The following is a 25,815-nucleotide window of genomic DNA, read 5'->3' on the forward strand; positions in this document are numbered from 1 at the left end:
TTTCAACCCTTGTATTGGTCAGCCTGTTGCGTGCTTTGGTGTGTGTGTTCCCAAACAAGGACCAGTTGCTCTCTGAGGCGGCTGATGTCGGTGGGATTTGGAGGATGATGGAGGCAACAGGGGAAAAAGCCTCAGATCCACAGTCCCTTCCACCAGGTGGCTGATGAGATGTTGGCATGACTGCCATATTGCATCTCCATCCCAAAGCACTCGCTTGGAAGTGTACTTCGTCAGACTGCCAAGAACCTTGCCCTCATCCAGACCAAGGTGGCAAGACACATTAGTGATGACACCATAGGACTTGTTGATCTCTGCACCAGACAGGATGCTCTTGCCAGCATACTTGGGGTCCAACATGTACGCTGCAGCATGTATGGGCTTCAGGCAGAAGTCTTCACGCTTTTTGATGCATTTCAGAACTGCAGTTTCCTCTGCTTGGAGAAACAGTGAAGTGAGCAGGGCAGTACGTATTTCTTCTCTTACATCTGCAAGCAGAGTCTGAATATCAGGCAGGATGGCTTTGTCTCCCTCAATCCATGCAATGGCTACTGCTACAGGTTTCAGGAGTTTCATGCTGCTTACCACGCTCCCAAAATACATCATCCAAGAGTATCATCTTGATGGGGCTGTTCATAACAGCATACTGTGCTTGGAGAGACTCCTTCCCCTCCAGGAGACTGTCAAACATGATGACAAGACCAACCCAACGGGTGTTGCTGGGCAGCTTCAATGTGGTGCTCTTATTCTTCTCACTTTGCTTGGTAAGGTAGATTGCTGCTATTACTTGATGACCCTTCAAATACCTAACCATTTCCTTGGCTCTCTTGTAGAGTGTATCCATTGTTTTCAGTGTCATGATGTCCTTGATGAGCAGATTCAATGCATGAGCAGCACAGCCAATGAGTGTGATGTGAGGGTAGGACTCCACTTTAGACCAAGCAGCCTTCATGTTTGCAGCATTATCTGTCACCAATGCAAATACCTTCTGTGGTCCAAGGTCATTTATGACTGCCTTCAGCTCATCTGCAATGTAGAGACCGGTGTGTCTGTTGTCCGTTGTGTCTGTGCTCTTGTAGAACACTGGTTGAGGGGTGGAGATGATGTAGTTAATTATTCCTTGCCCACGAACATTCGACCACCCATCAGAGATTATTGCAATACATTCTGCTTTCTCTATGATTTGCTTGACCTTCACTTGAACTCTGCATCCAGGAAATGAGTAGATAAAGCATGTCTGGTTGGAGGGGTGTATGCTGGGTGAAGAACATTCAGAAATGTCTTCCAATACACATTGCCTGTGAGCATCAGAGGTGAACCATTTGCATACACAGCTCGAGCAAGAAAGAAAAAACTTCTGATACCAGGAGGAACATGAGCTGTTGCTATCGATAAGGTGTCTGATTAATCATTTTCACCTCGAATAGAAGGGACTTTTGTCAGAGGTTGCTTGTTGTGAGCGCTGAGGGAACTTTATGCACTTGGCCAGATGATTTTGCATCTTTGTTGCATTCCTCACATATGATTTGGCACAGTATTTACAAATGTTCACAGCTTTTCCTTCTACATTAGCTGCAGTGAAATGTCTCCACACATCAGATAAGTGCCCGTGGCATTTTCCTGTAAAGATTAGAAAACGAAAACGAATCCAATTCCATGTACAGATAAAAGTTAAGCAGTTAGATTAAACAACTCCTTTGTAAGATAAATGTTTTAAAATGAAACATGTATGGAAACAGGTGAATTAACACTCCTCAGTTAGCAGGCTCAAGCAAGCTAAAACCCATATGGGCTTAACTTCCCATGGAACATTTCCAGAAAAATTTCAGAATTTTCCCGGAAAATGTTCGGCCCTTTGCAACCCTACACCAGATCTTATTTAGGGACTTCATAGCAAAGCTGGTGAATACATATGCACGCACCACTTTTCCGTTTTTTTATTTTTTGAATTTTTTGAAACAAGTTATTTTTTTCACTTCACCAATTTGGACTATTTTGTGTATGTCCATTACATGAAATCCAAATAAAAATCAATTTAAATTACAGGTTGTAATGCAACAAAATAGGAAAAATGCCAAGGGGATGAATACTTTTGCAAGGCACTGTATTTACCTCCACAGCAGGCCTATTTTAACAATGAAAATGCTTTGTCTAAAGTTATCTGTGACATTGCTACATAGCCTACAAGGGTAGACCATTAAATTTGACATTTTTATAAGAGTTTTTGAGTGCACCCCATAAAAAAAAAAAAAAAAGACATACCGGTAGCCTACACACATTTCACACGTAGCTCAATCAAAGTGGCGCTACAGAGGCTCCATGTGTAGCAAGTTAAGAGGGAGATTTCTAATCAATGCAAAATGGAATCTAAATTACAGAATTACATTGGCTAAATGAGAAGGATTAGGCTACAATGATCAACCAACAGGTAGGCATAGCAGGCCTGTAATTTGTCGCTGTTTAACTCTTTGTTGCACTTTTATGGGGTACATATAATTAACAGTAAGGTCTAATTTACACAGATGGAATAAATGAATGTACATTAATAGGGCCCATTTCTCAATTAGCAGACTTAGTGAATTGGGTCACTGCTTCTCTGGGTAATGGTGCGAGGGATGGTGTTAATGTACTCCTACTACTACATTTTACAGAGCAGACGAGCACTACTTTCCCATCGTAATTGCACTCTCAAAGTAGCCTTAAATCTGGCCTAGATATGGCATATTCTAAGCTAAAATAGAGTTTGGAAAATATGTGCCGTATGCAATCATTGATTAACATCATGTAGCAGTTTCTACCTACACACTGCCTTATCGGTGCTCAGACGTTCATGTTGAAGACAATTATATGAATGGAATGTTTTCTTCTGGTTGTCTTTTTAATGGTCCGTAAGGGATGTGTGTCTGACATGTTTCACAATGTCTGTCAATATTCTTCTTGTGTCAGTCATTGTTGCTAACTTGTTTCAGTGTAAAAGTGGAAGACTTGAGACCTGGCTTTGACGAGTCTTATTCATTAATAAATTACACAGTACGTTGTAGTACAGTAGCGAATTATAATATCCCTTGTCGAAATGTACTAGCTTTATTCATCTGAGAGGATACCTTTTAATCAGAGCTGGGCTTGTGGTATCTTCCTCTCCCACTCATCGTTACTAAAGTGCACTGATTTCCCACCTTCTGACACAAGCTGTCTTTGCATATTCTTATTCTTTTCCCCCTGCTGAGAGGATCTGAAATAAAGTAATTTAGATGTTTTCCTCCCCTCTTTTTGAGTAGCACAGTACCAACACTAGTTATTATCTCAATGTAACTCTGTGGCTATCACTGTGTACTTTCACAATATTCTTAGTTTCGCTCGCGTTCTCTCTCTCTGTGTGTTGGGTCATGATTCAGATGATAGTCTGCATACACAATTACACTACAGTTTGAGCTAGGCTGGATGGTGCAGGGAGAAACTGCAAGGTGAAATGGAGTCTTCTGCAGTTAGCTTGCCTGCATTTATCTATGTGTGTGTGTGTGTGTGTGTGTGAGCTTTGAGGAGCTGTGTGCAGGTGTCCACAGTAGCTCACATTGGTAGGGAGGTTATTCTTCTCTCCTGACTGTGTGTGTGTGTGTGTGTGTGTGTGTGTGTGTGTGTGTGTGTGTGTGTGTGTGCCCACATCCAGGCTGGTCCGGGGACACTTGCTATGGCCGCAGCCATCCAGGACTATCAGAGGACTGAGACAGATGGACTCAATGAGGTGAAAGGCCACCTGGAAATTGCCTTACTGGAAAAGCACTTCCTACGTGAGTATTTCATAATTATTCAGTCTAGGTTTAAGGAGAAGTTTGTAAAACCTCTAGCAGTAAGGTTTTGATTTGCAAAAAGGGAAAATCTCGTCACATGTTTGTTGGTTGATTTGGCAATACACACAGCAGCTTTGGATATCTGTCTTTCATGTTCAAGTTGTCTGTTAGTTGGTGAACTCATGAGGATGTGTGTGTAAATGTAATTGGTCTTGCCTTCAGGGCTCCCCTGGCTGCAGAATTACATTTGATCATATAGCCCTATTACATCTGGCGCTTATATTAGATCAACTTTAGCTTAGTACTGTAGCTAGGTCAGTGATCATACTATCTGTGAGTGACTATAGTCCTATATAAGAATGGGCACAGTCATTCAAATATCCGAACGGACGTCAGTATTTGATTACTTGGTAGAGTGTTCATTTTTGAGAGAGAAAAAATATATATCCCTATTTTAACAATAAATGCTTTGTCAAGTTATCTGTGACATTGCTACATAGCCTACAAGGATAGACCATTAAATTTGTCATTTTTATAAAATAGAGTTTTTATGAGTGCGCTCCATTTTTTTTAAAGACGCACAGGTAGCCTACACACATTTCACACGTAGCGGCGCTACAGAGCATGGAGCATGTGTAGCAAGTTAATTGGGAGATTTCTAATCAATGGAAAATTACAGAATCAATGCAAAATTACAGAATTACGTTGGCTAAATGAGAAGGATTAGGCTACAATGATCAACCAACAGGTAGGCTGTTTCATATGAATGGAGTATTGGCTATCTAGCTCTTTTACAACAATTTGATGTTGCATCTATTACGACTATCCGGATATCCCAAAAACATCATGATATTATTCAACACATTGAGGAGATGGAAGTACAGAAGTGGTGTGTGGCCTTCATTTCACCTCAGCCCTCCATCTGGGATGCAGGCTACATGTCAGCGGTATGGGCTGGTGGCTGGTCTTAATTGCAGAGCCCATTGTCCTCTGTCTAGCACCAAAGGGTACTAATGGAAAGAGTGCAATCGCCAAATGTACTGGAGCTGCTCTACTGAAGCACATGTATAATGAGTCTTTTTCTAATAATCAGATTTCCACAGTTGGTACTGAAGTTGATTATCCAATGACTGTGAGATGAGCAGTTTGTAGATTTGTAATGGGATTGCTGTTTGTCTGCCTTGTTTTGAGCCCTGGCCCTGCTTTGCCATGATCCTTCAGGGAGGTGGTTAGTGATTGAGTAAATTATCAGCTTTGTCCTTTTCTGCTTTGATGAGTCAGTCATTTAATAATAATATATGCCATTTTGAAGACTCTTTTATCCAAAACGACTTAGTCATGCTTGCATTCATTCAAATAACATTTTATTGATCACATACACATTTAGTAGAAACAACTCTGATGCTTCATATGTGACCTCAGTCTGGAGCTCAGATTTTTAGCACATGACCTGCCGTTACCACGACAACTACCCAAAATGGAAAGGAACAGTGACAGGAAATGAGAATTGAGTATGTGTGATACTTCAGAGGCTACATCAATGTGAATGCACACATCTGATAGGGGCCACATGTAAAACTGAGTGTGGACAGTCAGAAAAAAAGATCAGATATGGAAGGACAATACGAATTGGGTTCTTAGGGTGTCGGCATGCGCAGGAGATTAGCCCTATGATGATCAAAAAATAGTGAAACACACACACACACACACACTCATTGAAAGGAAGTCTAAGAAGTGGTAGATCTGTTATGTGCTATTTCTATGCTTCCTGCTAAGTTTTTAGTGCGTCTTTTACTTTCGGTTTTGTACACCAGCTAAAAATACAATATTTTTGGTTATGGAAAAGATGCATTCGGAAAGTATTCAGACCCCTTCCCTTTTTCCACATTTTGTCACATTACAGCCTTAAACTAAAATGTATTTAAATGTTTTTCCTTATCAATCTACACACAATACCCCATAGGTATTCAGATCCTTTGCTATGATCATTTAAATTGTTTCCATTGATCATCCTTGATGTTTCTACAACTTGATTGGAATCCACCTGTGGTATATTTAAATTGGACATGATTTGGAAAGGCACACGCCTGTTTATATAAGGTCCCACAGTTGACAGTGCATGTCAGAGCAAAAACCAAGCCATGAGGTCGAAGGAATTGTCCGTAGAGCTCAGAGACAGGATTGTGTCGAGGCACAGATCTGGGGAAGGGTAACAAAAAACGTCTGCCACATTGAAGGTCCCCAAGAACACATTTCCCTCCATCATTCTTATATGGAAGAAGTTGGGAACCACCAAGACTCTTCCTAGAGCTGGCTACCTAGGAGGTGTCCAAGAACCCAATGGTCACTGTGACAGAGCTCCAGAGTTCCTCTGTGGAGATGGGAGACCCTTCCAGAATGACAACCATCTCTGCAGCACTCCACCAATCAGGCCTTTATGGTAGAGTGGCCAGACGGATGCCACTCTTCAGTAAAAGGCATGACAGTCCGCTTGGAGTTTGCCAAAAGCTATACAAAGGACTCTCATGAGAAAAAAGAGAAACAAGATTCTCTGGTCTGATGAAACCAAGATTGAACTCTTTAGCCTGAATGCCAAGCGTCACACCTGGAGGAAACCTGGCACCATCCCTAAGGTGAAGCATGGTGGTGACAGCATCATGCTGTGGGGATGTTTTTCAGCGGCAGGGACTGGGAGACTTTTCAGGATCGTGGGAAAGATGGACGGAGCAAAGTACCGAGATCCTTGATGAAAACCTGCTCAGGACCTCAGACTGGGGTGACGGTTCACCTTCCAACAGGACAATGACCCGAAGCACACAGCCAAGACATCACAGGAGTGGCTTCGGGCGAGTGGCCCAGCCAGAGCCCATACTTGAACCCGATCGAACATAAACTCCCCAAATACAGGTGTCAAATCAAATCAAAGTTCATTTGTCACCTGCGCCGAATACAACAGGTGTAGACCTTACAGTGAAATGCTTACTTACAGGCTCTAACCAACAGTGCAATTTCTAAGTAAAAAAAAGGTATTAGGTGAACAATAGATAAGTAAAGAAATAAAAACAACAGTAAGAAAGACAGTAGTAAGGCTACATACAGACACCGGTTTGTCGGGCTGATTGAGGTAGTATGTACATGTAGGTATGGTTAAAGTGACTATGCATATATGATAAACAGAGAGCAGCAGTAGCGTAAAAGAGGGTTTGGTGGGTGGCGGGACACAATGCAGATAGTCCGGGTAGCCAATGTGCGGGGACACCGGTTGGTCGGGCTAATTGAGGTAGTATGTACATGAATGTATAGTTAGTGACTATGCATATATGATAAACAGAGAGTAGCAGCAGCGTAAAAGAGGAGTTGGGGTGGGGGGAACAATGCAAATAGTCCGAGTAGCCATTTGGTTACCTGTTCAGGAGTCTTGGGGGATAAAAACTGTTGAAGCATTTTTGTCCTAGACTTGGCGCTCCTGTACCGCTTACCATGCTGTAGTAGAGAGTCTATGGCTGGGGTCTTTGACAAATTTTAGGGCCTTCTTCTGACACCGCCTGGTTTAGAGGTCCTGGATGGCAGGCAGCTTAGCCCCAGTGATGTACTGGGCCGTACGCCCTACCCTCTGTAGTTTATTGTTTTAACCTTTATTTAACCAGGAAGGGCTCATTGAGTTTTAAAATCTCTTTTTCAAGAGCGTCCTGGCCAAGATAGGCAGCACCAAGTCATTACAAAAATTACAGACAGACAACATGAAAAACTACAAGTAATCTAGTAAAAACCATTGAATTCACAAGAGTATAACAAAATCAAAAACAGCAAATTAAAAACATTGACAGTTCAGGGAATCAGCCTCAAAATCCTTCATCAGTGATTTAAAAACACCAATCGAGACAAGTTCTTCCAGTTTAAAAGTATTTTGTAAGGTGTTCCAAGACGATGGCGCAGAGTACATAAAAGCCCTTTTACCAAATTCAGTTCAGACATTTGGAACAGTTAGCAGGATAAAGTCCAGCGAACGAAGAGAGTACCCACCACATTTCTGAACAATAAAAATGCCCAAATAAAAAGGTAGTAAACCCAAAATGGCTTTGTAAATAAAAATATACCAGTGACTGAGCCTACGAGTGACTAGAGCAGGCCAGCCAACCCTGGTATACAAAGTGCAGTGGTGCGTAAGGGTTTTGCAGTTTAAAATAAATCTCAAAGTGCCATGGTAAAGAGTGTCAATTGATCTCAAACACTGAGTGGAAGCATTCATATATAAAATATCCCCATAGTCTAGTAAAGGCATAAATGTAGCTGATACTAGCCTCCTTCTGGCTTCAAAAGAAAAACAGGCCTTATTCCTAAAATAAAATCCCCATTTCAGCTTCAATTATTTTGTAAGTTGTTGAATATGCAATTTAAAAGAGAGGCCGTCATCAATTAGAATTCCAAGATATTTATATGAGGTTACAACCTCAATCTCCTTGCCCTGACAGGTAGTAATAGGTGAAATGTTCAGCGGTCTATTTCTTGCATTAGAAAACACCATTAATTTAGTTTTGTCAGTATTGAGGATAAGCTTCAATTGACACAAGGTATGTTGAACAGTATAAAAAGCAGTTTGCAAGTTCTGGAAAGCTTTTGTAAGAGACGAGGCACAACAGTAAATAACAGTATCAAAATGAAGTTGTGCATTTTGAACCAAGTACAGAGCCTTGGGGCAAACTATTATGGACAGACAATATAACAGACATAAGCCCATCAAATTGAGTGCACTGAGTTCTATCAGACAGATAGTTAGCAAACCATGCAACTGCATGCTCCCCGAAAGACCTACACTCAACAATCTCTGCCTTAGTATAGCATGATCAACTGTATCAAAAGCCTTAGAGAGATCAATAAAAAGTGAGACACAGTGCTGTTTTTTGTCAAGGGCTTCAGTGATATCATTTAAAACCTTCATGGCTGCTGTAATTGTGCTATGCTTCTTCCTGAAGCCCGATTGGTACATTGATAAAATAGTTAGTAAATAAAAACTATTTTAGCTGTTCACTTACAAGGGTTTCAAGTATTTTTACCAGGAGTGACAGCTTTGAGATTGGCCTATAATTATTTAAAGTTGGATCTCCCCCTTTTAAAAGTGGTAGGACAAATGCTGATTTCCAGATCTTTGGTAGTGCCTTGCGGTCGGAGGCCGAGCAGTTGCCGTACCAGTCAGGATGCTCTCGATGTTGCAGCTGTAAAACCTTTTTGAGGATCTGAGGACCCATGCCAAATCTTTTTAGTTTCCTGAGGGGGAATAGGTTTTGTCGTGCCCTCTTCACGACTGTCTTGGTGTGTTTGGACCATTCTAGTTTGTTGGTGATGTGGACACCAAGGAACTTGAAGCTCTCAATCTGCTCCACTACAGCCCCGTCGATGGGAATAAGGGCGTGCTCGGTCCTCCTTTTCCTCTAGTCCACAATCATCTCCTTAGTCTTGGTGATGTTGGGGGATAGGTTGTTATTCTGGCACCACACGGCCAGGTCTCTGACCTCCTCCCTATAGGCTGTCTCGTCGTTGTTGGTGATCAGGCTTACCACTGTTGTCATCTGCAAACTTAATGAGGGTATTGGAGTCATGTCTGGCCATGCAGTCGTTGGTGAACAGGGAGTACAGGAGGGGACTGAGCATGTACCCCTGAGGGGCTCCAGTGTTGAGGATCAGCGTGGCAGATGTGTTGCTACCTACCCTCACCACCTGGGGGTGGCCCGTCAGGAAGTCCAGGATCCAGTTGCAGAGGGAGGTGTTTAGTCCCAGGATCCTTAGCTTAGTGATGAGCTCTGAGGGTACTATGGTGTTGAACGCTGAGCTGTAGTTAACAAATAGCATTCTCACGTAGGTGTTCCTTTTGTCCAGGTCGGAAAGGGCAGTGTGAAGTGCAATAGAGATTGCATCATCTGTAGATCTGTTGGGGCGGTATGCAAATGGAAGTGGGTCTAGGGTTTCTGGGATAATGGTGTTGATGCGAGCCATTACCAGCCTTTCAAAGCACTTCATGGCTACGGACGTGAGTGCTACGGGTCTGTAGTCATTTAGGCAGGTTGCCTTAGTGTTCTTGGGCACAGGGACTATGGTGGTCTGCTTGAAACATGTTGGTATTACAGACTCAACCAGGGACATGTTGAAAATGTCAGTGAAGACACCTGCCAGTTGGTCAGCACATGCCCGGAGCACACGTCCTGGTAATCCGTCTGGCCCCGCAGCCTTGTGAATGTTTACCTTTAAAGGTCTTACTCACGTCGGCTATGGAGAGCATTATCCCACAGTCGTCCGGAACAGCTGATGCTCTCATGCATCAGGTGTGCCAAGCTTGTAGCGTCATACCCAAGAAGACTCAAGGCTGTAATCGCTGCCAAAGGTGCTTCAACAAAAGACTGAGTAAAGGGCCTGAATACTTATGTAAATGTTATTTTACATTTTTCATACATTTGCACACATTTCTGAACCTGTTTTTGCTTTGACATTTATGGGGTTTTGTGTGTAGGTTGTTTGGATAAGGCTGTATTGTAACATGTTGAAAAAGGGAAGGGTTCTGAATACTTTCCTGAATGCACTGTATATACAAAAGTATGTGGACACCCCTTCAAATTAGTGGATTTGGCTATTTCAGCCACACCCGTTGCAGACGGATATATAAAATCGAGCATACAGCCACGCAATCTCCGTCGACAAACATTGGCAGTAGAATAACAAGTCAGCTTGTCAAATATCTTGCCTGCTAGAGCTTCCAAGGGCAACTATAAGTGCTGTTTTTGTGAAGTGGAAACGTTTAGGAGCAACAACAGCTCAGCCGCAAAGTGGTAGGTCACACAAGCTCACAGAACGGGACCGCCGAGTGCTGAAGCACGTAGCGCATAAAAGTCATCTTTCCAGTTGCAACACTCACTACCGAGTTCCAAACTGCCTCCGGAAGCAACGTCCGCACAATAACTATTCGCCGGGAGCTTCATGAAATCGGTTTCCATGACCGAGCAGCCGCACACAAGCCTAAGATTGCCAAGCGAGGGCTGGAGTGGTGTAAAGCTCGCTCCCATTTTACTCTGGATCAGTGGAAATGCGTTCTCTGGAGTGATGAATCACGCTTCACCATCTGGCAGTCCGACGGACGAATCTGGGTTTGGCGGATGCCAGGAGAACGCTACCTCCCCGAATGCATAGAGCCAACTTTAAAGTTTGGTGGAGGAGGAATAATGGACTGGGGCTGTTTTTCATGTTTTGTGCTTGGCCCATTAGTTCCAGTGGATGAAAATCTTAACATTACAGCATACAATAACATTCTAGACGATTCTGTGCTTCCAACTTTGTGGTAACAGTTTGGGGAAGGCCCTTTTAGCATGACAATGCCCCCGTGCACAAAGCGAGGTCCATTCAGAAACTGTTAGTCGAGATCGGTGTGAAAGAACTTGACTGGCCTGCATAGAGCCCTGACCTCAACACCATCGAACAACTTTGGGATGAATTGGAACGCCGACTGCGAGCCAGGGCTAATCACCCAACATCAGTGCCCGACCCCACTAATGTGGCTGAATGGAAGCAAGTCCCTGCAGCAATGTTCCAGCATCTAGTGGAAAGCCTTCCCAGAAGAATGGAGGCTGTTATAGGAGCAAAGGCGGACCAACTCCATATTAATGCCCATGATTTTGGAATGAGATGTGCGACGAGCAGGTGTCCACACACTTTTGGTCAGAAACGGTATACAACAGCGGTTTAGATGGTACAATGATTCTCTAGTCTACACTGTACTTGCTTATTTTGTCACAGACTGAATTTTAGCAACTATTAGAATTTTAGCAACCAGGAAATGGCGGCGTGATTTCTGCATAGTGCATCTTAAAAGTTAAACATACCGACCGCAGTGATGTTTACACACATGAACAGCACACACTGCATTGCTGATCAATTGAGGCCAATCTGCCCCGCGATCAATACATTTGTCTAACAGACAGTCCATTTTGTGATATCATCAGCCTCAACTGCACATACAACTGTGTTGCCTACCCTTTTGAGATGGATAACATTCACATTGTTTTAGTGTTTGTATTTGAATAGGTTTTTGATTATGCTTAGCATTTCCCCTAAATAACTTGGATTTCACACTCGCAATCTGTCATTTTGCACAACTTGCCACAGGAAGAGCCTCGCAGAGAGACAGAAATATGTATTTTCTATTATTTTTCTCCTCCTTGCTCTCTTGATGTGAAAATTCTAGAGAGACCTCCGCACTTCACAAAATTGTAAAGAAAATTTGGCACTTCACAAGAAATAATCACGTAGGGAGGCGATCATCCACTTTGAGGGGCACCAACAGTGTGTGTGGGCGCGCGTGCTCGCTCGTCCTGAGGGCTCTGCAGTGGGGGAGGACATGAAAGGTCAGACCCGGACCTTCTTACTGTGCCAGTAAATAAAAACAGTGGTTATTAATAGAGGATATTACTTAAGCTACTCCACTCCGAAGAAAGGCAGCCAGGTATTGAAGGACCATTGGGTGTCTCTTTTCTGGTCCACTGGTACAGTAACTGGAGGATGGCAGTAGTACGAATGGTTTCTTCAGTAGTATTCTGTATGTCCACTCCCTTGTTCTTGGTAATTATTAACCTATGCTGGCTAGAAACCACAATGCATTTTTATAGTCTTCGACCCAACCTCGTCTGTTGAAACGCTTGGTCGTTTGTAACCTAGCGTAGTAGGTGTAGAAAGACGCCTGAGCAGAGTCCATACTGCCCCTTTTTTCAGGGGTTGAAAATACTTTCTGCTAAAGCTGCTAAGGGTGGGACCAGTGCAACCAGGGCTACACCTTCAACAGTGGTGTAGAATGTTGTAGTTATTTTAGGTGGGCTAGTAGTAGTATCAGATGTTATTTATGGATTATGTTCTTGTAAGCTTTACTAGTAAAGTATCCCAGGTTCTTTTGCCCTTTTTATATAACAGCTTGCCCCCAGAGATATCAGGGGATGTGGAGTGGAAAACAAGTAACTGTCCTTTGGTGCCATGAGGCAGAACCAGTTAGGATTGTTTCCAGGTTCTTCTGCTAGTCTCTGGCTCCAGGCCAGAACAAGGGAGAGTCACATCAGCCCACCTCCTCCTATGTGACATTGTGAAATGCCTGGGTGAGGTTGCATAGCGATACCTAAGGAATCTCCAGGCTGGCCTGAAGATGTTATCCCACTCGCTGTTTACTTGTTGCGAAGCATGGCAGACAGCTCAGGTTTCTCAGGGGAAAGTATTTGGGTGTGAAGTGATGCTGCATTTCCTGGCAGGCATTGGTCTGTTGACTCACATTTTTATACCCACAGGCCTGTCTGTCAGACACTGATTCTGGGACAGTTGGTCATGGTTGTATGATTTTTTTCTTGTCATCTACCTCCAATATGTTACAATACATAGCTTTATGAATGAAGCGAAGACCTCACATAGTGTTCTATTGTAATTCTACCTAGTAGAGCATTACAGGCTAGATACCGAACTCTAACACGCCTGTGTAACGGTAGTAAAAAAACTTGTTTACCCTGTTAGCCAGTGTTAAAAATACAGCACCTCCCTTAACATACCAGTAGGTGTCCAGTGAAACTGACAGTTGGACATTTACTATACTATGATAAAAGACGAGAGCGACCTCAACAGCGTGTTGGAGACGTTAAGAAAAATTGTCTTGTGTTGGCAGCTAGCCAAAACAAGGCACTGTGAGATAGCAGAATCCAGAAAGTCGGAGATGCATTTCAGTTATATTAGAAACTGGGTACAACAACTAAAACCAACCGCTGGCTCAGAAAAATCTGAAGTGAGATTAAATGTCTTAGATATGGGCCTATTTGGCTACTAAAACACTCGCTGTTGTAGAAACATACACAGGACTGTGGTAACTGAGTGCCCTGTCCCCCCAACAGTCCCCATGTCCAGAGGCTTGGCCAGGCATGGGAAGCCATGCATGTGATAATGAGAGGATGCTCTCTGGCACATTGTTAAATAAAGGCCTCTATGCAAATGTTTGACTTACATAACTAGGTTATCCGGGGCATACGTGGCTTCCTATTCTCCCCCCTGGCTCTGCAGCTACTGGTTAGCAGGTTAGCATGCCGTACGGCACTCATTGAGAAAAAGCAGTCTGTTTCTATATGACTGAGGTGATGACCTGAAAAGGCCTTGTACAGTAGGGCTTCATGGGGGCCAAACCCATTGGTGAAGTTGAGAATTGGAGGCTAAGAGGGAGAGCTCGTCTGTTAGAGTGGAGGACACTGTCTTAATGTTGCTAGACCCCAGGAACAGTAGCTGCTGCCTTGGCAGAAATTAATGGGGATCCTTAATGAAATACAAAGACTTCAACACACTCCAGTTTCACATCTGAGGAGAATATCTAATATCTATACTAGCCATACATTTATTTCCATCCACCTTTGATTGGATAGTTTGAGTATAGTTGTTTTAGGTTCCTATGGGTTTTCTCTACAGGAATGCACTTTTATCCTTGATAGTTCTTTAGTCCTCTTTGAGAGGAAATTCATGTAGCTTTATTTTGTTGAAAAGCATTTCACTATCAAGAGAATGGCGTGAACATCGTCTCGCTCAACAAGAGGTAGTTCTCTTTTTAGAAACCGTTTTTTGGTTTGATGACGGGCCATCTTTGAAATGGACTCAACATGTCAGTTACGTTCAGTACATTCACATACTTCCATGCCATGTGATACCAGGAAGAGGATGTGGTTTACACCCGTCTCATGGTGGCCCAGTCACAGTTGATGTAGCAGGAAACAAACGATAGATCAGGATGTGGACGCGCTAAAGAGTAAGAACCTGTTTTCTGCCTTCAGATGACTCATACTATTCAGATGTTTAAATGAAGAACGATCACCTAGGCCTTGATCAGCTCCTTGGTTTCTGGGCTGAAGTTGTCGTTTACAAGACGGTTGGGAATTGATGTGAACAACGGGGCTTTTTGCTTTTTTGTGTGAAGCTGTGGGGAAATCCTAAAACAGCGTAACTATGACGACAGGAGAACTTAGCCATGATGTCAATGTCCTGCTAAGGTGGACCGGCGGCTATGCTCAATTTTGTTCCTCATTCATCAAGGGGAACACTTGAATATTTATAACTTGCAAACATTCTGCAGAGGGTGTCATAGGTTGTGTTGCTATGGTGGCAGATTTTCCAATTAGCTTGATGTTGTGTGGTAGGTACAGGAAATATCTGAAAATGTATATTTTCCAGCTGTGTACAAAATGTGAATGTAATTTCTTATTAGCATGTTTTCATAAGGTAATGAAATGAACAATCCACTGTAGAGTGAATTTCACTAGTCATGTGAAAATAATACTTTTTGTAATGTACAGTTGATGTCGGAAGTTTACATACAATTAGGTTGGAGTCATTAACTTGTTTTTCAACCACTCCACAAATTTCTTGCTAACAAACTATAGTTTTGGCAAGTCGGTTAGGACATCCACTTTGTGCATGACACAAGTAATTTTACCAACAATTGTTTACAGACAGATTATTTCACTTATAATACTCTATATCACAATTGCAGTGGGTCAGAAGTTTACATACACTAAGTTGACTGTGCCTTTTAACCGCTTGGAAAATTAAAAAAAATGTCATGGCTTTAGAAGCTTCTGATAAGCTAATTGACATAATTTGAGTCAATTGGACGTGTACCTGTGGATGTACTTCAAGGCCTACCTTCAAACTCAGTGCCTCTTTCCTTGACATTATGGGAAAATCAAAAGAAATCAGCCAAGACCTCAGAAAAAAAATTGTAGACCTCCACAAGTCTGGTTCATCCTTGGGAGCAACTTTACAGTGTTCCAGAGCTTTTTGGATTTTGTGCTACAGGATGCAAATTTCTGTTTGAAGAAGCTAGCCTTTGCTTTCCTAACTGCCTGTGTATATTGGTTCCTAACTTCCCTGAAAAGTTGCATATCGCGGGGGCTATTCGATGCTGATGCAGTACGCCACAGGATGTTTTTGTGCTGGTCAAGGGCAGTCAGGTCTGGAGTGAACCAAGGGCTATATCTGTTCCTGATTCTACATTTGTTGAATGGGGCATGCTTATTTAAGATGGTGAGGTAAGAACTTTTAAAGAATAACCAGGCATCCTCTACTGACGGAATGAGGTCAATATCCTTCCAGGATACCCGGGCCAGGTCGATTAGAAAGGCCTGCTCGCAGAAGTGTTTTAGGGAGCGTTTGACAGTGATGAGGGGTGGTCGTTTGACCACAGACCCATTACGGACGCAGGAAATGAGTCAGTGATCGCTGAGATCCTGGTTGAAGACGGCAGAGGTGTATTTGGAGGGCAGGTTGGTTAGGATGATATCTATGAGGGTGCCCGTGTTTACGGATTTGGGGTTGTACCTGGTAGGTTCATTGATAATTTGTGTGAGATTGAAGGCATCAAGCTTAGATTGTAGGATGGCCGGGGTGTTAAGCATGTCCCAGTTTAGGTCACCTAACAGCACAAGCTCTGAAGATAGATGGGGGGCAATCAATTCACATATGGTGTCCAGGGCACAGCTGGGGCAGAAGGTGGTCAACATTTTTTTTAAAATTATTTTAAAAGTAAAAGCTCAAATTGTTTGGGCACAGACCTGGATAGTAAGCCAGAACTCAGGCTATCTCTACAGTAGATTGCAACCCCGCCCCCTTTGGCAGTTCTATCTGTTCGGAAAATGTTATAGTTAGGGTTGGAAACTTCAGGATTTTTGGTGGCCTTCCTGAGCCAGGATTCAGACACGGCTAGGACATCCGGGTCTGAATTCACCCAACTTATTGTGGGAAGCTTGTGGAAGGCTACCCAAAACGTTTGACCCAAGTTAAACAATTTAAAGGCAATGCTACCAAATACTAATTGAGTGTATATAAACTTCTGACCCACTGGGAATGTGATGAAAGTAATAAAAGCTGAAATAAATCATTCTCTCTACTATTATTCTGACATTTCACATTCTTCAAATAAAGTGGTGATCCTAACTGACCTAAGACGGGGAATTTTTACTAGGATTAAATGTCAGGAATTGTGAAACTGATTTTAAATGTATTTGGCTAAGGTGTATGTAAACTTCCGACTTCAACTGTAAATGATACAGTAACATTTGAAAGCTGTACAGTAACTGCCAAACACACAACAACAATGATAAGCCTCATCCCCTGTATCATTATTTTAGCTTGGTCAGGTTAGAAAGTGTGTCTTTAAAACCCTTAGCCTACAATTTCTGCGTCCCCGCTGAAATCTAATTAACATAATAAAAATATCCCCATCAAAATCTGTCTGTTTAAGCTAGAGATCTTTTTCTGCATGGTCTGCGTTTCAAGCCACCGTATCCACCGATATCGCCCTTCTGCATCTGCGGTGAAAGGTGGCAGAACTAGAGCGGTGTTTGTTAGACCATGGGACATCCCAAAAATTGGTCTTGTTACGAAACGTCTAGCGTCCGAACAGTTTGCCCTACAAACTATTATGATCCTCTATTGACAGATGAGACTCTCACGAACGCCATGGTGCTGTAGGACGCCCACAAGCCTCACAAGACTTGTCTGAAGGTCCCCGGTACCGGTTTATAAAAATGAATGGAAGTATATATCGAGATAGTTTAGTGCCTAAAATGAAGGGATAAATGTATGGGGGAAAAATGATTTAATACTTTTAAAAATGACATTTTTTCCTGATCTTTCTTATATCTGAGAGATATAGGACCGACACTTCAGAACAATCTTCCTTTAGATTTTTTTGGGGGGGAACTATCTGTTCGATGTATTGAATCTGTTATTCGGTGTGTTTCTATTGGCTAATAGCATTAATGCCAAATTCAATGTTTCCTCCAATAAATGTGTGTATATATATTTCTTTCTACATTAAGGGGTCTTAAAAATCGAAATCGACTAGCTAAATAATCCTTGGTATGACCATCTTTAAACAATTCCATAAGTTAGCTTAGAACCCCCCCAGCTTAGAGTGTTAAGACAGTGACCCTCGTTGCAGCAGGCTCTAGCTGTATTCAATTATTAACCAGGCTGCTGTTGTCCCAGGTAACCTTGTGGTAAGCTGGTAACAACACTAAGCTGTTAAAACAGGCATGCAGTCACTTTCAAGCTCCGGTGTTGCTCAACCTAGAACTTTACCACCGGTATCAATCATTCCCTCTAGTAGGTCCTTTATCAATTTCCTTTGGTGTTGAGCTTGCGAGGTGAACTTTCTCCCAGTACAGTGAACAAATTGGGGGCCATCCAGTAGCTGCAAATACTAGCTCTTTCTAATTTCTCTTTCTCCTGCACTATCTCTTTCCTCTCAGCTGTCCTCTCCTCCCCCTCCTCCATAGTATCTCTCTCAGCCATGGTCTTATTTTTTCACTAATATCTCCCTCCATTATTTTACACCTCTTCTCTGTCCCCCTCTCGCCAACTGTCCCCCAACTCTGGTCCACTGATGCAAAGTGGACCAGAGTTGGCCTATACGTCACAGTTGACACATTATGGAATGGGTTTATGAGAATGTTCCCTTTAATGCCAACCGCTAAAGGAGCGGACTCGTGAGAAGTAAGCCATTTTAAATAATGCCACACATACTCGAGATGCCTTGCCTGACCAAATCTGTTCTGCAGAGGTCCAATCTAACGTCTTGTAATGCTAAAACTGAAGGACTACAAGCTGGTCTGGAAGTGACTGCTTTTTTTAGCCTCCGGCCCGTGGCGTTCTCCTCGGTCAACTGACTGACAGACCAAGACAGTTGACATAGTTGGTACCCTGTTGCCTACCAGTCTACCTCGTTCTAATTGCTTTCACCCACCGCTTTAAAATCCAATCAAATAGTTATTTATCTTGCTGATTACAGAAGTACAGAATGAGAAAAAGAGTCTACTTGAGAGCCATTGTTTTCTGTATGTTATACTGTGGTCATGGGGGGAACATTCCTTATGAAAAGGACATTTCACTCTGTCTACGGTCTTAGTTCAATTACAGTGATAAAGTAGTTTGAGGTGTTCTCTGGCAGAACTCTGTGCGACATACATTTTTAATGACTTCCAACCGGTTCTGAATGAGACAAGTTTTACTTCATCTTCCTTTTCCCCTCTCTGCTCGGTCAAATAACATCTCAATGGTTTGGGGACTGTAAACATAATTATGGGCAAACATGTCTGTTCCAAGGGCTAGGCAACCCTGTTCTTAAAGTTCAGCTTGTACTTATTTTAGTTCCAACCAGGCACCGCATCTGATTCTACCGGTAACCTCATCAACTGTGCTAATTGATCAATATCGGTGACTTAAGATTGACAAGTTTGCATAGGTGCCTGTGGCAGTGACCCACCAGGACCAAGGTGGTAACATAGGTGCCTGTGGCAGTGACCCACCAGGACCAAGGTGGTAACAGTCAGAAATGTGTGTGAGCTGAGCCAAACTTATGGGCTTTCATTGCTCTATTTTTCAGAGGAGGAGTTGAGGAAACTTAGAGAAGAAACCAATATAGAGACACTGAAACAGGAGCTGGAGAAAGAGAGATCGAAAAGGCTGGACTTGGAACAGAAACTGAACTTAGAAGTTCTCAAAACGAGGTAAGAGGCGTGTGCGCAGACGCTCTACTGCTGGCTTCCATGTGTCGGCCCCTGTGTGTGTCGGCCCCTGTGTGAGCGGAGCGTTCCCTATTTGACTGGAGCGCTGAGCGAGATTTCCAAAGGCTGGAGCGTCGGCCTTCTAGCCCACTTCAGTAGCGCTCACATCACCAGCTCAGGGCATGCCCGGCCCAGCGTGCATTTGTAGTCTAGTTGTGTGCTGCTATAGCCCCTTGCTTTAGCTAATGTCATGGAGTTCGCTAAATATTTTCATAAACAAACTGATAAAATACACAGATGCAAAATCAAAGTGACTTCCGAAGATGAGGACCAAGTGGGGGAGTGCGGTGATGTAATGTCCACAACTAAAGAATCATTGTGGAATCTGAAAAGACAGTTTCAAAAGAAAGGAACGAGGTGGGTAGCTAATTAATAGATAATTGTGTCAATGTATTTATAAACAAAAAATCTGCTCTCTTAAGTTTCCTTTATTTTTGTTCTATTATCTATACAATAGGCCATAATATATATTTTTTTGTCCCAATAGGCCTGGAATATTCCAACTTTCAAGGAGCTTTCCGTTTTGATTGAATTATACAAACATAGAGGCCTACAAATAATAAAACAAAAATAATTTTAAAAACATGCATCCCTACCCAGCCTGGCAAGCTTGGTCAAAAAGGGTGTTTAGCCTCACGAGTGGCTCTGCAAGTGTGGAGAGGATATTCTCCACTGCTGGCCGGCTCTCCAGGCACCATCGCATGAGCCTGATGCCACAGACTCTAAAAATGAATTCAAAGGCAAAAATGAGTAATAAGGCATTTTTTATTCAATTTGTATTTAATTCTAAATACGTCACAGCTTATATGCACAGTTTATAGACCATAATGATTTAATACATCAAAATGTTTTTAAAATGCTGAGCGCTTAATGTCCCAGACTCCTTACCAGCCTAGTGTGTCACAATGTATTTCTTTGTAAGCTATAGCCTTGAAATAATTGAAATAATATAGTCTGAATAATTCATTTTGGTTCTTTCTTAGGCTCCTTGTCTGGCTCTTGACATATTTAGAGTGTTGATATGCTGTTTAATAAGACATGTAGCCTATTTGAAATTATTAGCTCTTACATTCACCTTTTCATGTTTATTATAATACTTTTCATTTGGTTTCAATACATCAAAACCAAATGGTAGGTCCAGGTAGTCACAAAAATAGATGGTTACATTGGGATTTTTAATGAATGGAGCGGGAGTTTATTTTCCTGTGAGTTAGCGGAGCGGTTGGAAAGGACGTTGGGCTCCATGAGCGATGAGCACACACCCTGTGTGTGTGTGGGTCGGTCGGTCGGTGTGTGTGTGTGTGTGTGTGGGTCGGTCGGTCCCTGTGTGTGTGTGTCGGTCGGTCGGTCCCTGTGTGTGTGTGTGTGGGTCGGTCGGTCGGTCGGTTGGTGTGTGTGGGTCGGTCGGTCGGTCCCTGTGTGTGTGTGTGTGGGTCGGTCGGTCGTCCCTGTGTGGGTGGATCGGTCGGTTGGTCCCTGTGTGTGTGTGTGGGTCGGTCGGTCCCTGTGTGGAATGGTCCCTGTGTGTGTGTGTTTGATTTTTCAACACCGATACCGATTATTTGAGGCCCAAAAAAAGCCGATACCTAAAAAAAAAAAAAAAGTATTTATTTGTAATAATGACAATTACAACAATACTGAATGAACACTTATTTTAACTTAAAATAATACATAAATAAAATCAATTTAGCCTCAAATAAATAATGAAACATGTTCAATTTGGTTTAAATAATGCAAAAACAAAGTGTTGGAGAAGAAAGTAAAAGTGCAATATGTGCCATGTAAGAAAGCTAACGTTTAAGTTCCTTGCTCAGAACATGAGAACATATGAAAGCTGGTGGTTCCTTTTAACATGAGTCTTCAATATTCCCAGGTAAGAAGTTTTAGGTTGTGGTTATTATTGGAATTATAGGACTATTTCTCTCCATACCATTTGTATTTCATTAACCTTTGACTATTGGATGTTCTTATAGGCACTTTAGTATTGCCAGTGTAACAGTATAGCTTCCATCCCTCTCCTCGCTTCTACCTGGGCTCGAACCAGGAACACAACGACAACAGCCACCCTCGAAGCAACGTTACCCATGCAGAGCAAGGGGAATAACTACTCCAAGTCTCAGAGCGAGTGACGTTTGAAACGCTATTAGCGCGCACCCCGCTAACTAGCTAGCCATTTCACATCGGTTACACCAGCCTAATCTCGGGAGTTGATAGGCTTGAAGCACAGCGAAGAGCTTCTGGCAAACACACGAAAGTGCTGTTTGAATGAATGCTTACTAGCCTGCTGCTGCCTACCACCGCTCAGTCAGACTGCTCTATCAAATATCAAATCATAGACTTAATTATAACATAATAACACACAGAAATACGAGCCTTAGGTCATTAATATGGTAGAATCCGGAAACTATCATCTCGAAAACAAGACGTTTATTCTTTCGGTGAAATACGGAACCGTTCCGTATTGCACAACCTTCAATGTTATGTCATAATTACGTAAAATTCTGTCAAATTAGGCGGCCCAAACTGTTGCATATACACTGACTCTGCGTGCAATGAACGCAAGAGAAGTGACACAATTTCACCTGGTTAATATTGCCTGCTAACCTGGATATCTTTTAGTTAAATATGCAGGTTTAAAAATATATACTTCTGTGTATTGATTTTAAGAAAGGCATTGATGTTTATGGTTAGGTACACATTGGAGCAACGATACGCACCGCATCGATTATATGCAACGCAGGACACGCTAGATAAACTAGTAATATCATCAACCATGTGTAGTTAACTAGTGATTATGATTGATTGTTTTTTATAAGATAAGTTTAATGCTAGCTAGCAACTTACCTTGGCTTCTACTGCATTCGCGTAACAGGCAGGCTACTCGTGGAGTGCAATGTAATCAGGTGGTTAGAGTGTTGGACTAGTTAACTGTAAGGTTGCAAGATTGAATCCCCTGAGCTGACAAGGTAAAAATCTGTCGTTCTGCCCCTGAACGAGGCAGTTAATCCCCCGTTCCTAGGCCATCATTGAAAATAAGAATGTGTTCTTAACTGACTTGCCTAGTTAAATAAAGATTAAATGAAGGTGTACATTTTTTAAATTTAAATTCGGCCAAATCGGTGTCCAAAAATATCGATTTCCAATTGTTATGAAAACTTGAAATCTACCCTAATTAATCAGCCATTCCGATTAATCGGTCGACCTCTAGTGTGTGTGTGTGTGTGTCGGTCCCTGTGTGTGTGTGTGTGTGTGTGCGCGCCTGTCGGTTCCTGTGCGCGCGTGTCGGCCGGTCCCTGTGTGTGTGTGTGTGTGTGTGTATATATGTATATATATGTCGGTCTGTGTGTGTGTCGGTCTGTGTGTGTGTCGGTTGGTCCCTGTGTGTGTGTGTGTGTGTCGGTCCCTGTGTGTGCGTGTGTCGGTCGCTGTGCGCTTGGGTCGGACGGTCCCTGTGCGCGTGGGTCGGCCGGTCCCTGTCGGAGTGGGTCTGCCGGTCCCTGTGCACATGGGTCGGCCGGTCCCTTTGCGCGTGGGTCGGCCGGTCCCTGTGCGCGTGGGTCGGCCGGTCCCTGTGCGCGTGGGTCGGCCGGTCCCTGTGCGCGTGGGTCGGCCGGTCCCTGTGCGCGTGGGTCGGCCGGTCCCTGTGCGCGTGGGTCTGCCGGTCCCTGTGCGCGTGGGTCTGCCGGTCCCTGTTTGCGTGGGTCGGCCGGTCCCTGTGCGCGTGGGTCTGCCGGTCCCTGTGCACGTGGGTCGGCCGGTCCCTGTGCGCGTGGGTCTGCCGGTCCCTGTTTGCGTGGGTCGGCCGGTCCCTGTGCGCGTGGGTCGGCCGGTCTCTGTGTGTGTGTATATATGTAGGTCAATGTGTGTGTGTGTCGATTGGTCCCTGTGTGTGTGTGTGTGTGTGTGTGTTGGTCGGTCCGTGTGTGTTTGTGTTGATCGGTCGGTCCCTGTGTGTGTCTTTTGTGTGTCGGTCTCCATGTCTTGTCCCTGTTAAAAATAGAGCCTCTCCTTGAGTTGGGTATGGGAATATGTCAAGAAGCCGAGCCAGGCTGCCAATAAGCATTCATGCACGTAGTGACTCCCTCAATACCCTAGGCTTTGTAACACTAAACCCAAAGGTCTCTAATGTCATATGTCTAAGTATAAATCACATCTGTGTCTGTGAAGTCTCCATTTGTTTTATATGGAAAAATCTCTGTGTCAATCCTTTGAAGGCTAGAAAAAAACGTTTAGATGACGTCTCATTTATTTTCCTTTGTGATCACTGATAAGTGAAACCAATATTGTTATGAATCATTTTGCATTCACTTATCTGGCACAATAATGTCTCAATAAGGTAATGTGTTTTTCTGAAGCCATGGTTAATGCTCTACCTACTACTAATGCTTCGTCTCTCCTGTTCCTAGACCAGAAGACTCCGCACCACAGCCACCCAGAGCAACAACTGCAGCTCCCACCGCCAACAGTACAGGTCAGCCAGAAACGGGTACATACTGTAGATAGCTAAAGATATGCACAGGTTATTTGAATCATGACCGACGAGCTCATTCACAAATCTTTAGAATGTATGTCATTAGACAGAGGCCACCAGCGCCTTAACACTCCACCTCGCTCACCATTTCAAATTCCCATGACCTGTCTAATAAGGCCTCGGAATGGAGAAGAGTTGAAGGAGTGACTCGTCTCATCTTTTCAGCTCTCTGAATCTCAGGGCTCGGCTTCTCTGTGTGGGAGTTAGAGTTGAAGCTATGTGCTTTTCTTAGCCTCTCTGCTCGCTACCCATCAAAAAACAATCTCTCGCCTCTTCCCCTGTGTGTGTGTGTGTGTGTGTGTGTGTGTGTGTGTGTGTGTGTGTGTGTGTGTGTGTGTGTCACTTACGCTTGTACATCGCTTGCGTGCTTGTGCGTGTGTGCAACACGCAGCACAAACAGGAAGTGTGTGTAAGTGGGAGTGCTCCAGTGAAGGTGTGGGGACAGGAGGAAGAGGAATGTGTGATGAATTGCGTTGCATCCCTCTCTCTCTCTCTCTCTGTAGGGAATGTCACACATTTCTATAAGGTGTATGAATGTGGCTGTGGAACATTTGCCTTTCTACTCCCCTGTGACCATGCTCAAATCCAGATTTTCTCACACCAGGGTTCTCCACTTAATTCAGTCAGCCTGGTTTTCAAATGAGGCTTTCTTTGTACTGCTAGTGGCTGCTTTAACTCCTCAGGTGGGTGTTGTCCCTCCCCCACAAGAAATAGGCTAGTATGGTTCATAAAAATGCATTATGTAGGCCTACTGCAAGCTGTAGTGAATCAGATGTTTCACGGTATGGAGAATGTCTGGGACTGCCCTAGAAATGACATTTACCTGAAAGTCTTGCCCCAACTACAATGGTTGCTTACTTTTCTTGTCAGACAACTTATTCAGGTATTTGCTATTCTCGGAAACCCAGAACAAAAATCTGGCGTAATTGCGTCAGATTAGATTATGAGATAAGATACTAATGACACTAGTAATGTCTCCACCACCTTAAACGGAAACCCTCAGCCAAAGCATGGGCCAAATGTCCCATTTCTAAAACAAAAGATGCGAACACCTGAAATTGTCCAAATGATCGGTGACAATTTTTTGGGGTCTCGGAACAAACTTCCTTGTTATTCGTCGCATACCATATTGACAGACGCTACGATACCATCCTATGTTATGCCCTTGTCTGTCCCCAAGATATTTAAGTATACTGAACAAAAATATAAACACAACATGCAATCATTTCAAAGATTTTATGAAGTTGCTGGATACTGGCGGGAACTGGAACACGCTGTCGTACACGTTGATCCAGAGCATCCAATACATGCTCAATGGGTTACATGTCTGGTGAGAATTCCGGCCATGGAAGAACTGGGACACTTTCAGCTTCCAGGAATGGTGTACAGATCCTTGAGACATGGGGCCGTGCATTGTCATGCTGAAACATGTCATGGCGGCGGATGAATGGCACAACAATGGGCCTCAGCATCTCGTAACCGTATCTCTGTGCATTCAAATTGCCATCGATCTGCTGTGTTCATTGTCCGTAGCTTATGCCTCCACATACCATAACCCCACCACCACCATGGGGCACTCTGTTCACAACGTTGACATCAGCAAACTGCTCACCCACACAACACTATACACGTGGTCTGCGGTTGTGAGGCCGGTTGGACGTACTGCCAAATTCTCTAAAACGACATTGGAGTTGGCTTATGGTTGAGAAATTAACACTCAGTTCTCTGCCAAAAGCTCTGGTGGACAATCCTGCAGTCAGCATGCCAATTGTATGCTCCCTCAACTTGAGACATCTGTGGCATTGTGCTGAGACAAAACTGCACATTTTAGTGACCTTTTGTCCCCAGCACAAGGTGCACCTGTGTAATGATCATGCTGTTTAAT

At 43.3% G+C, this 25,815-nt stretch overlaps 1 protein-coding gene across 4 annotated transcripts in view; it reads left to right on the forward strand.

Moving 5' to 3' along the window:
- The window catches only part of LOC139577535 (GRAM domain-containing protein 4-like), a 53,493-nt gene that overhangs the window by 13,147 nt on the left and 14,531 nt on the right, over positions 1–25,815 (forward strand). For 2 of the 4 annotated variants that reach the window (XM_071404577.1, XM_071404580.1), the window contains exons 3-5: positions 3,665–3,785; positions 19,219–19,342; positions 23,806–23,885. In XM_071404577.1, coding sequence (XP_071260678.1) covers positions 3,665–3,785; positions 19,219–19,342; positions 23,806–23,885 — 325 coding nt within the window. Of the gene's footprint in view, positions 1–3,664; positions 3,786–14,326; positions 14,968–19,218; positions 19,343–23,805; positions 23,886–25,815 lie in introns of those variants that run through there. The other 2 variants (XM_071404579.1, XM_071404581.1) reach the window with 2 other exon arrangements.

Source organism: Salvelinus alpinus, chromosome 6 (genome assembly GCF_045679555.1).
Source record: "Salvelinus alpinus chromosome 6, SLU_Salpinus.1, whole genome shotgun sequence".
Taxonomy (NCBI): domain Eukaryota; kingdom Metazoa; phylum Chordata; class Actinopteri; order Salmoniformes; family Salmonidae; genus Salvelinus; species Salvelinus alpinus.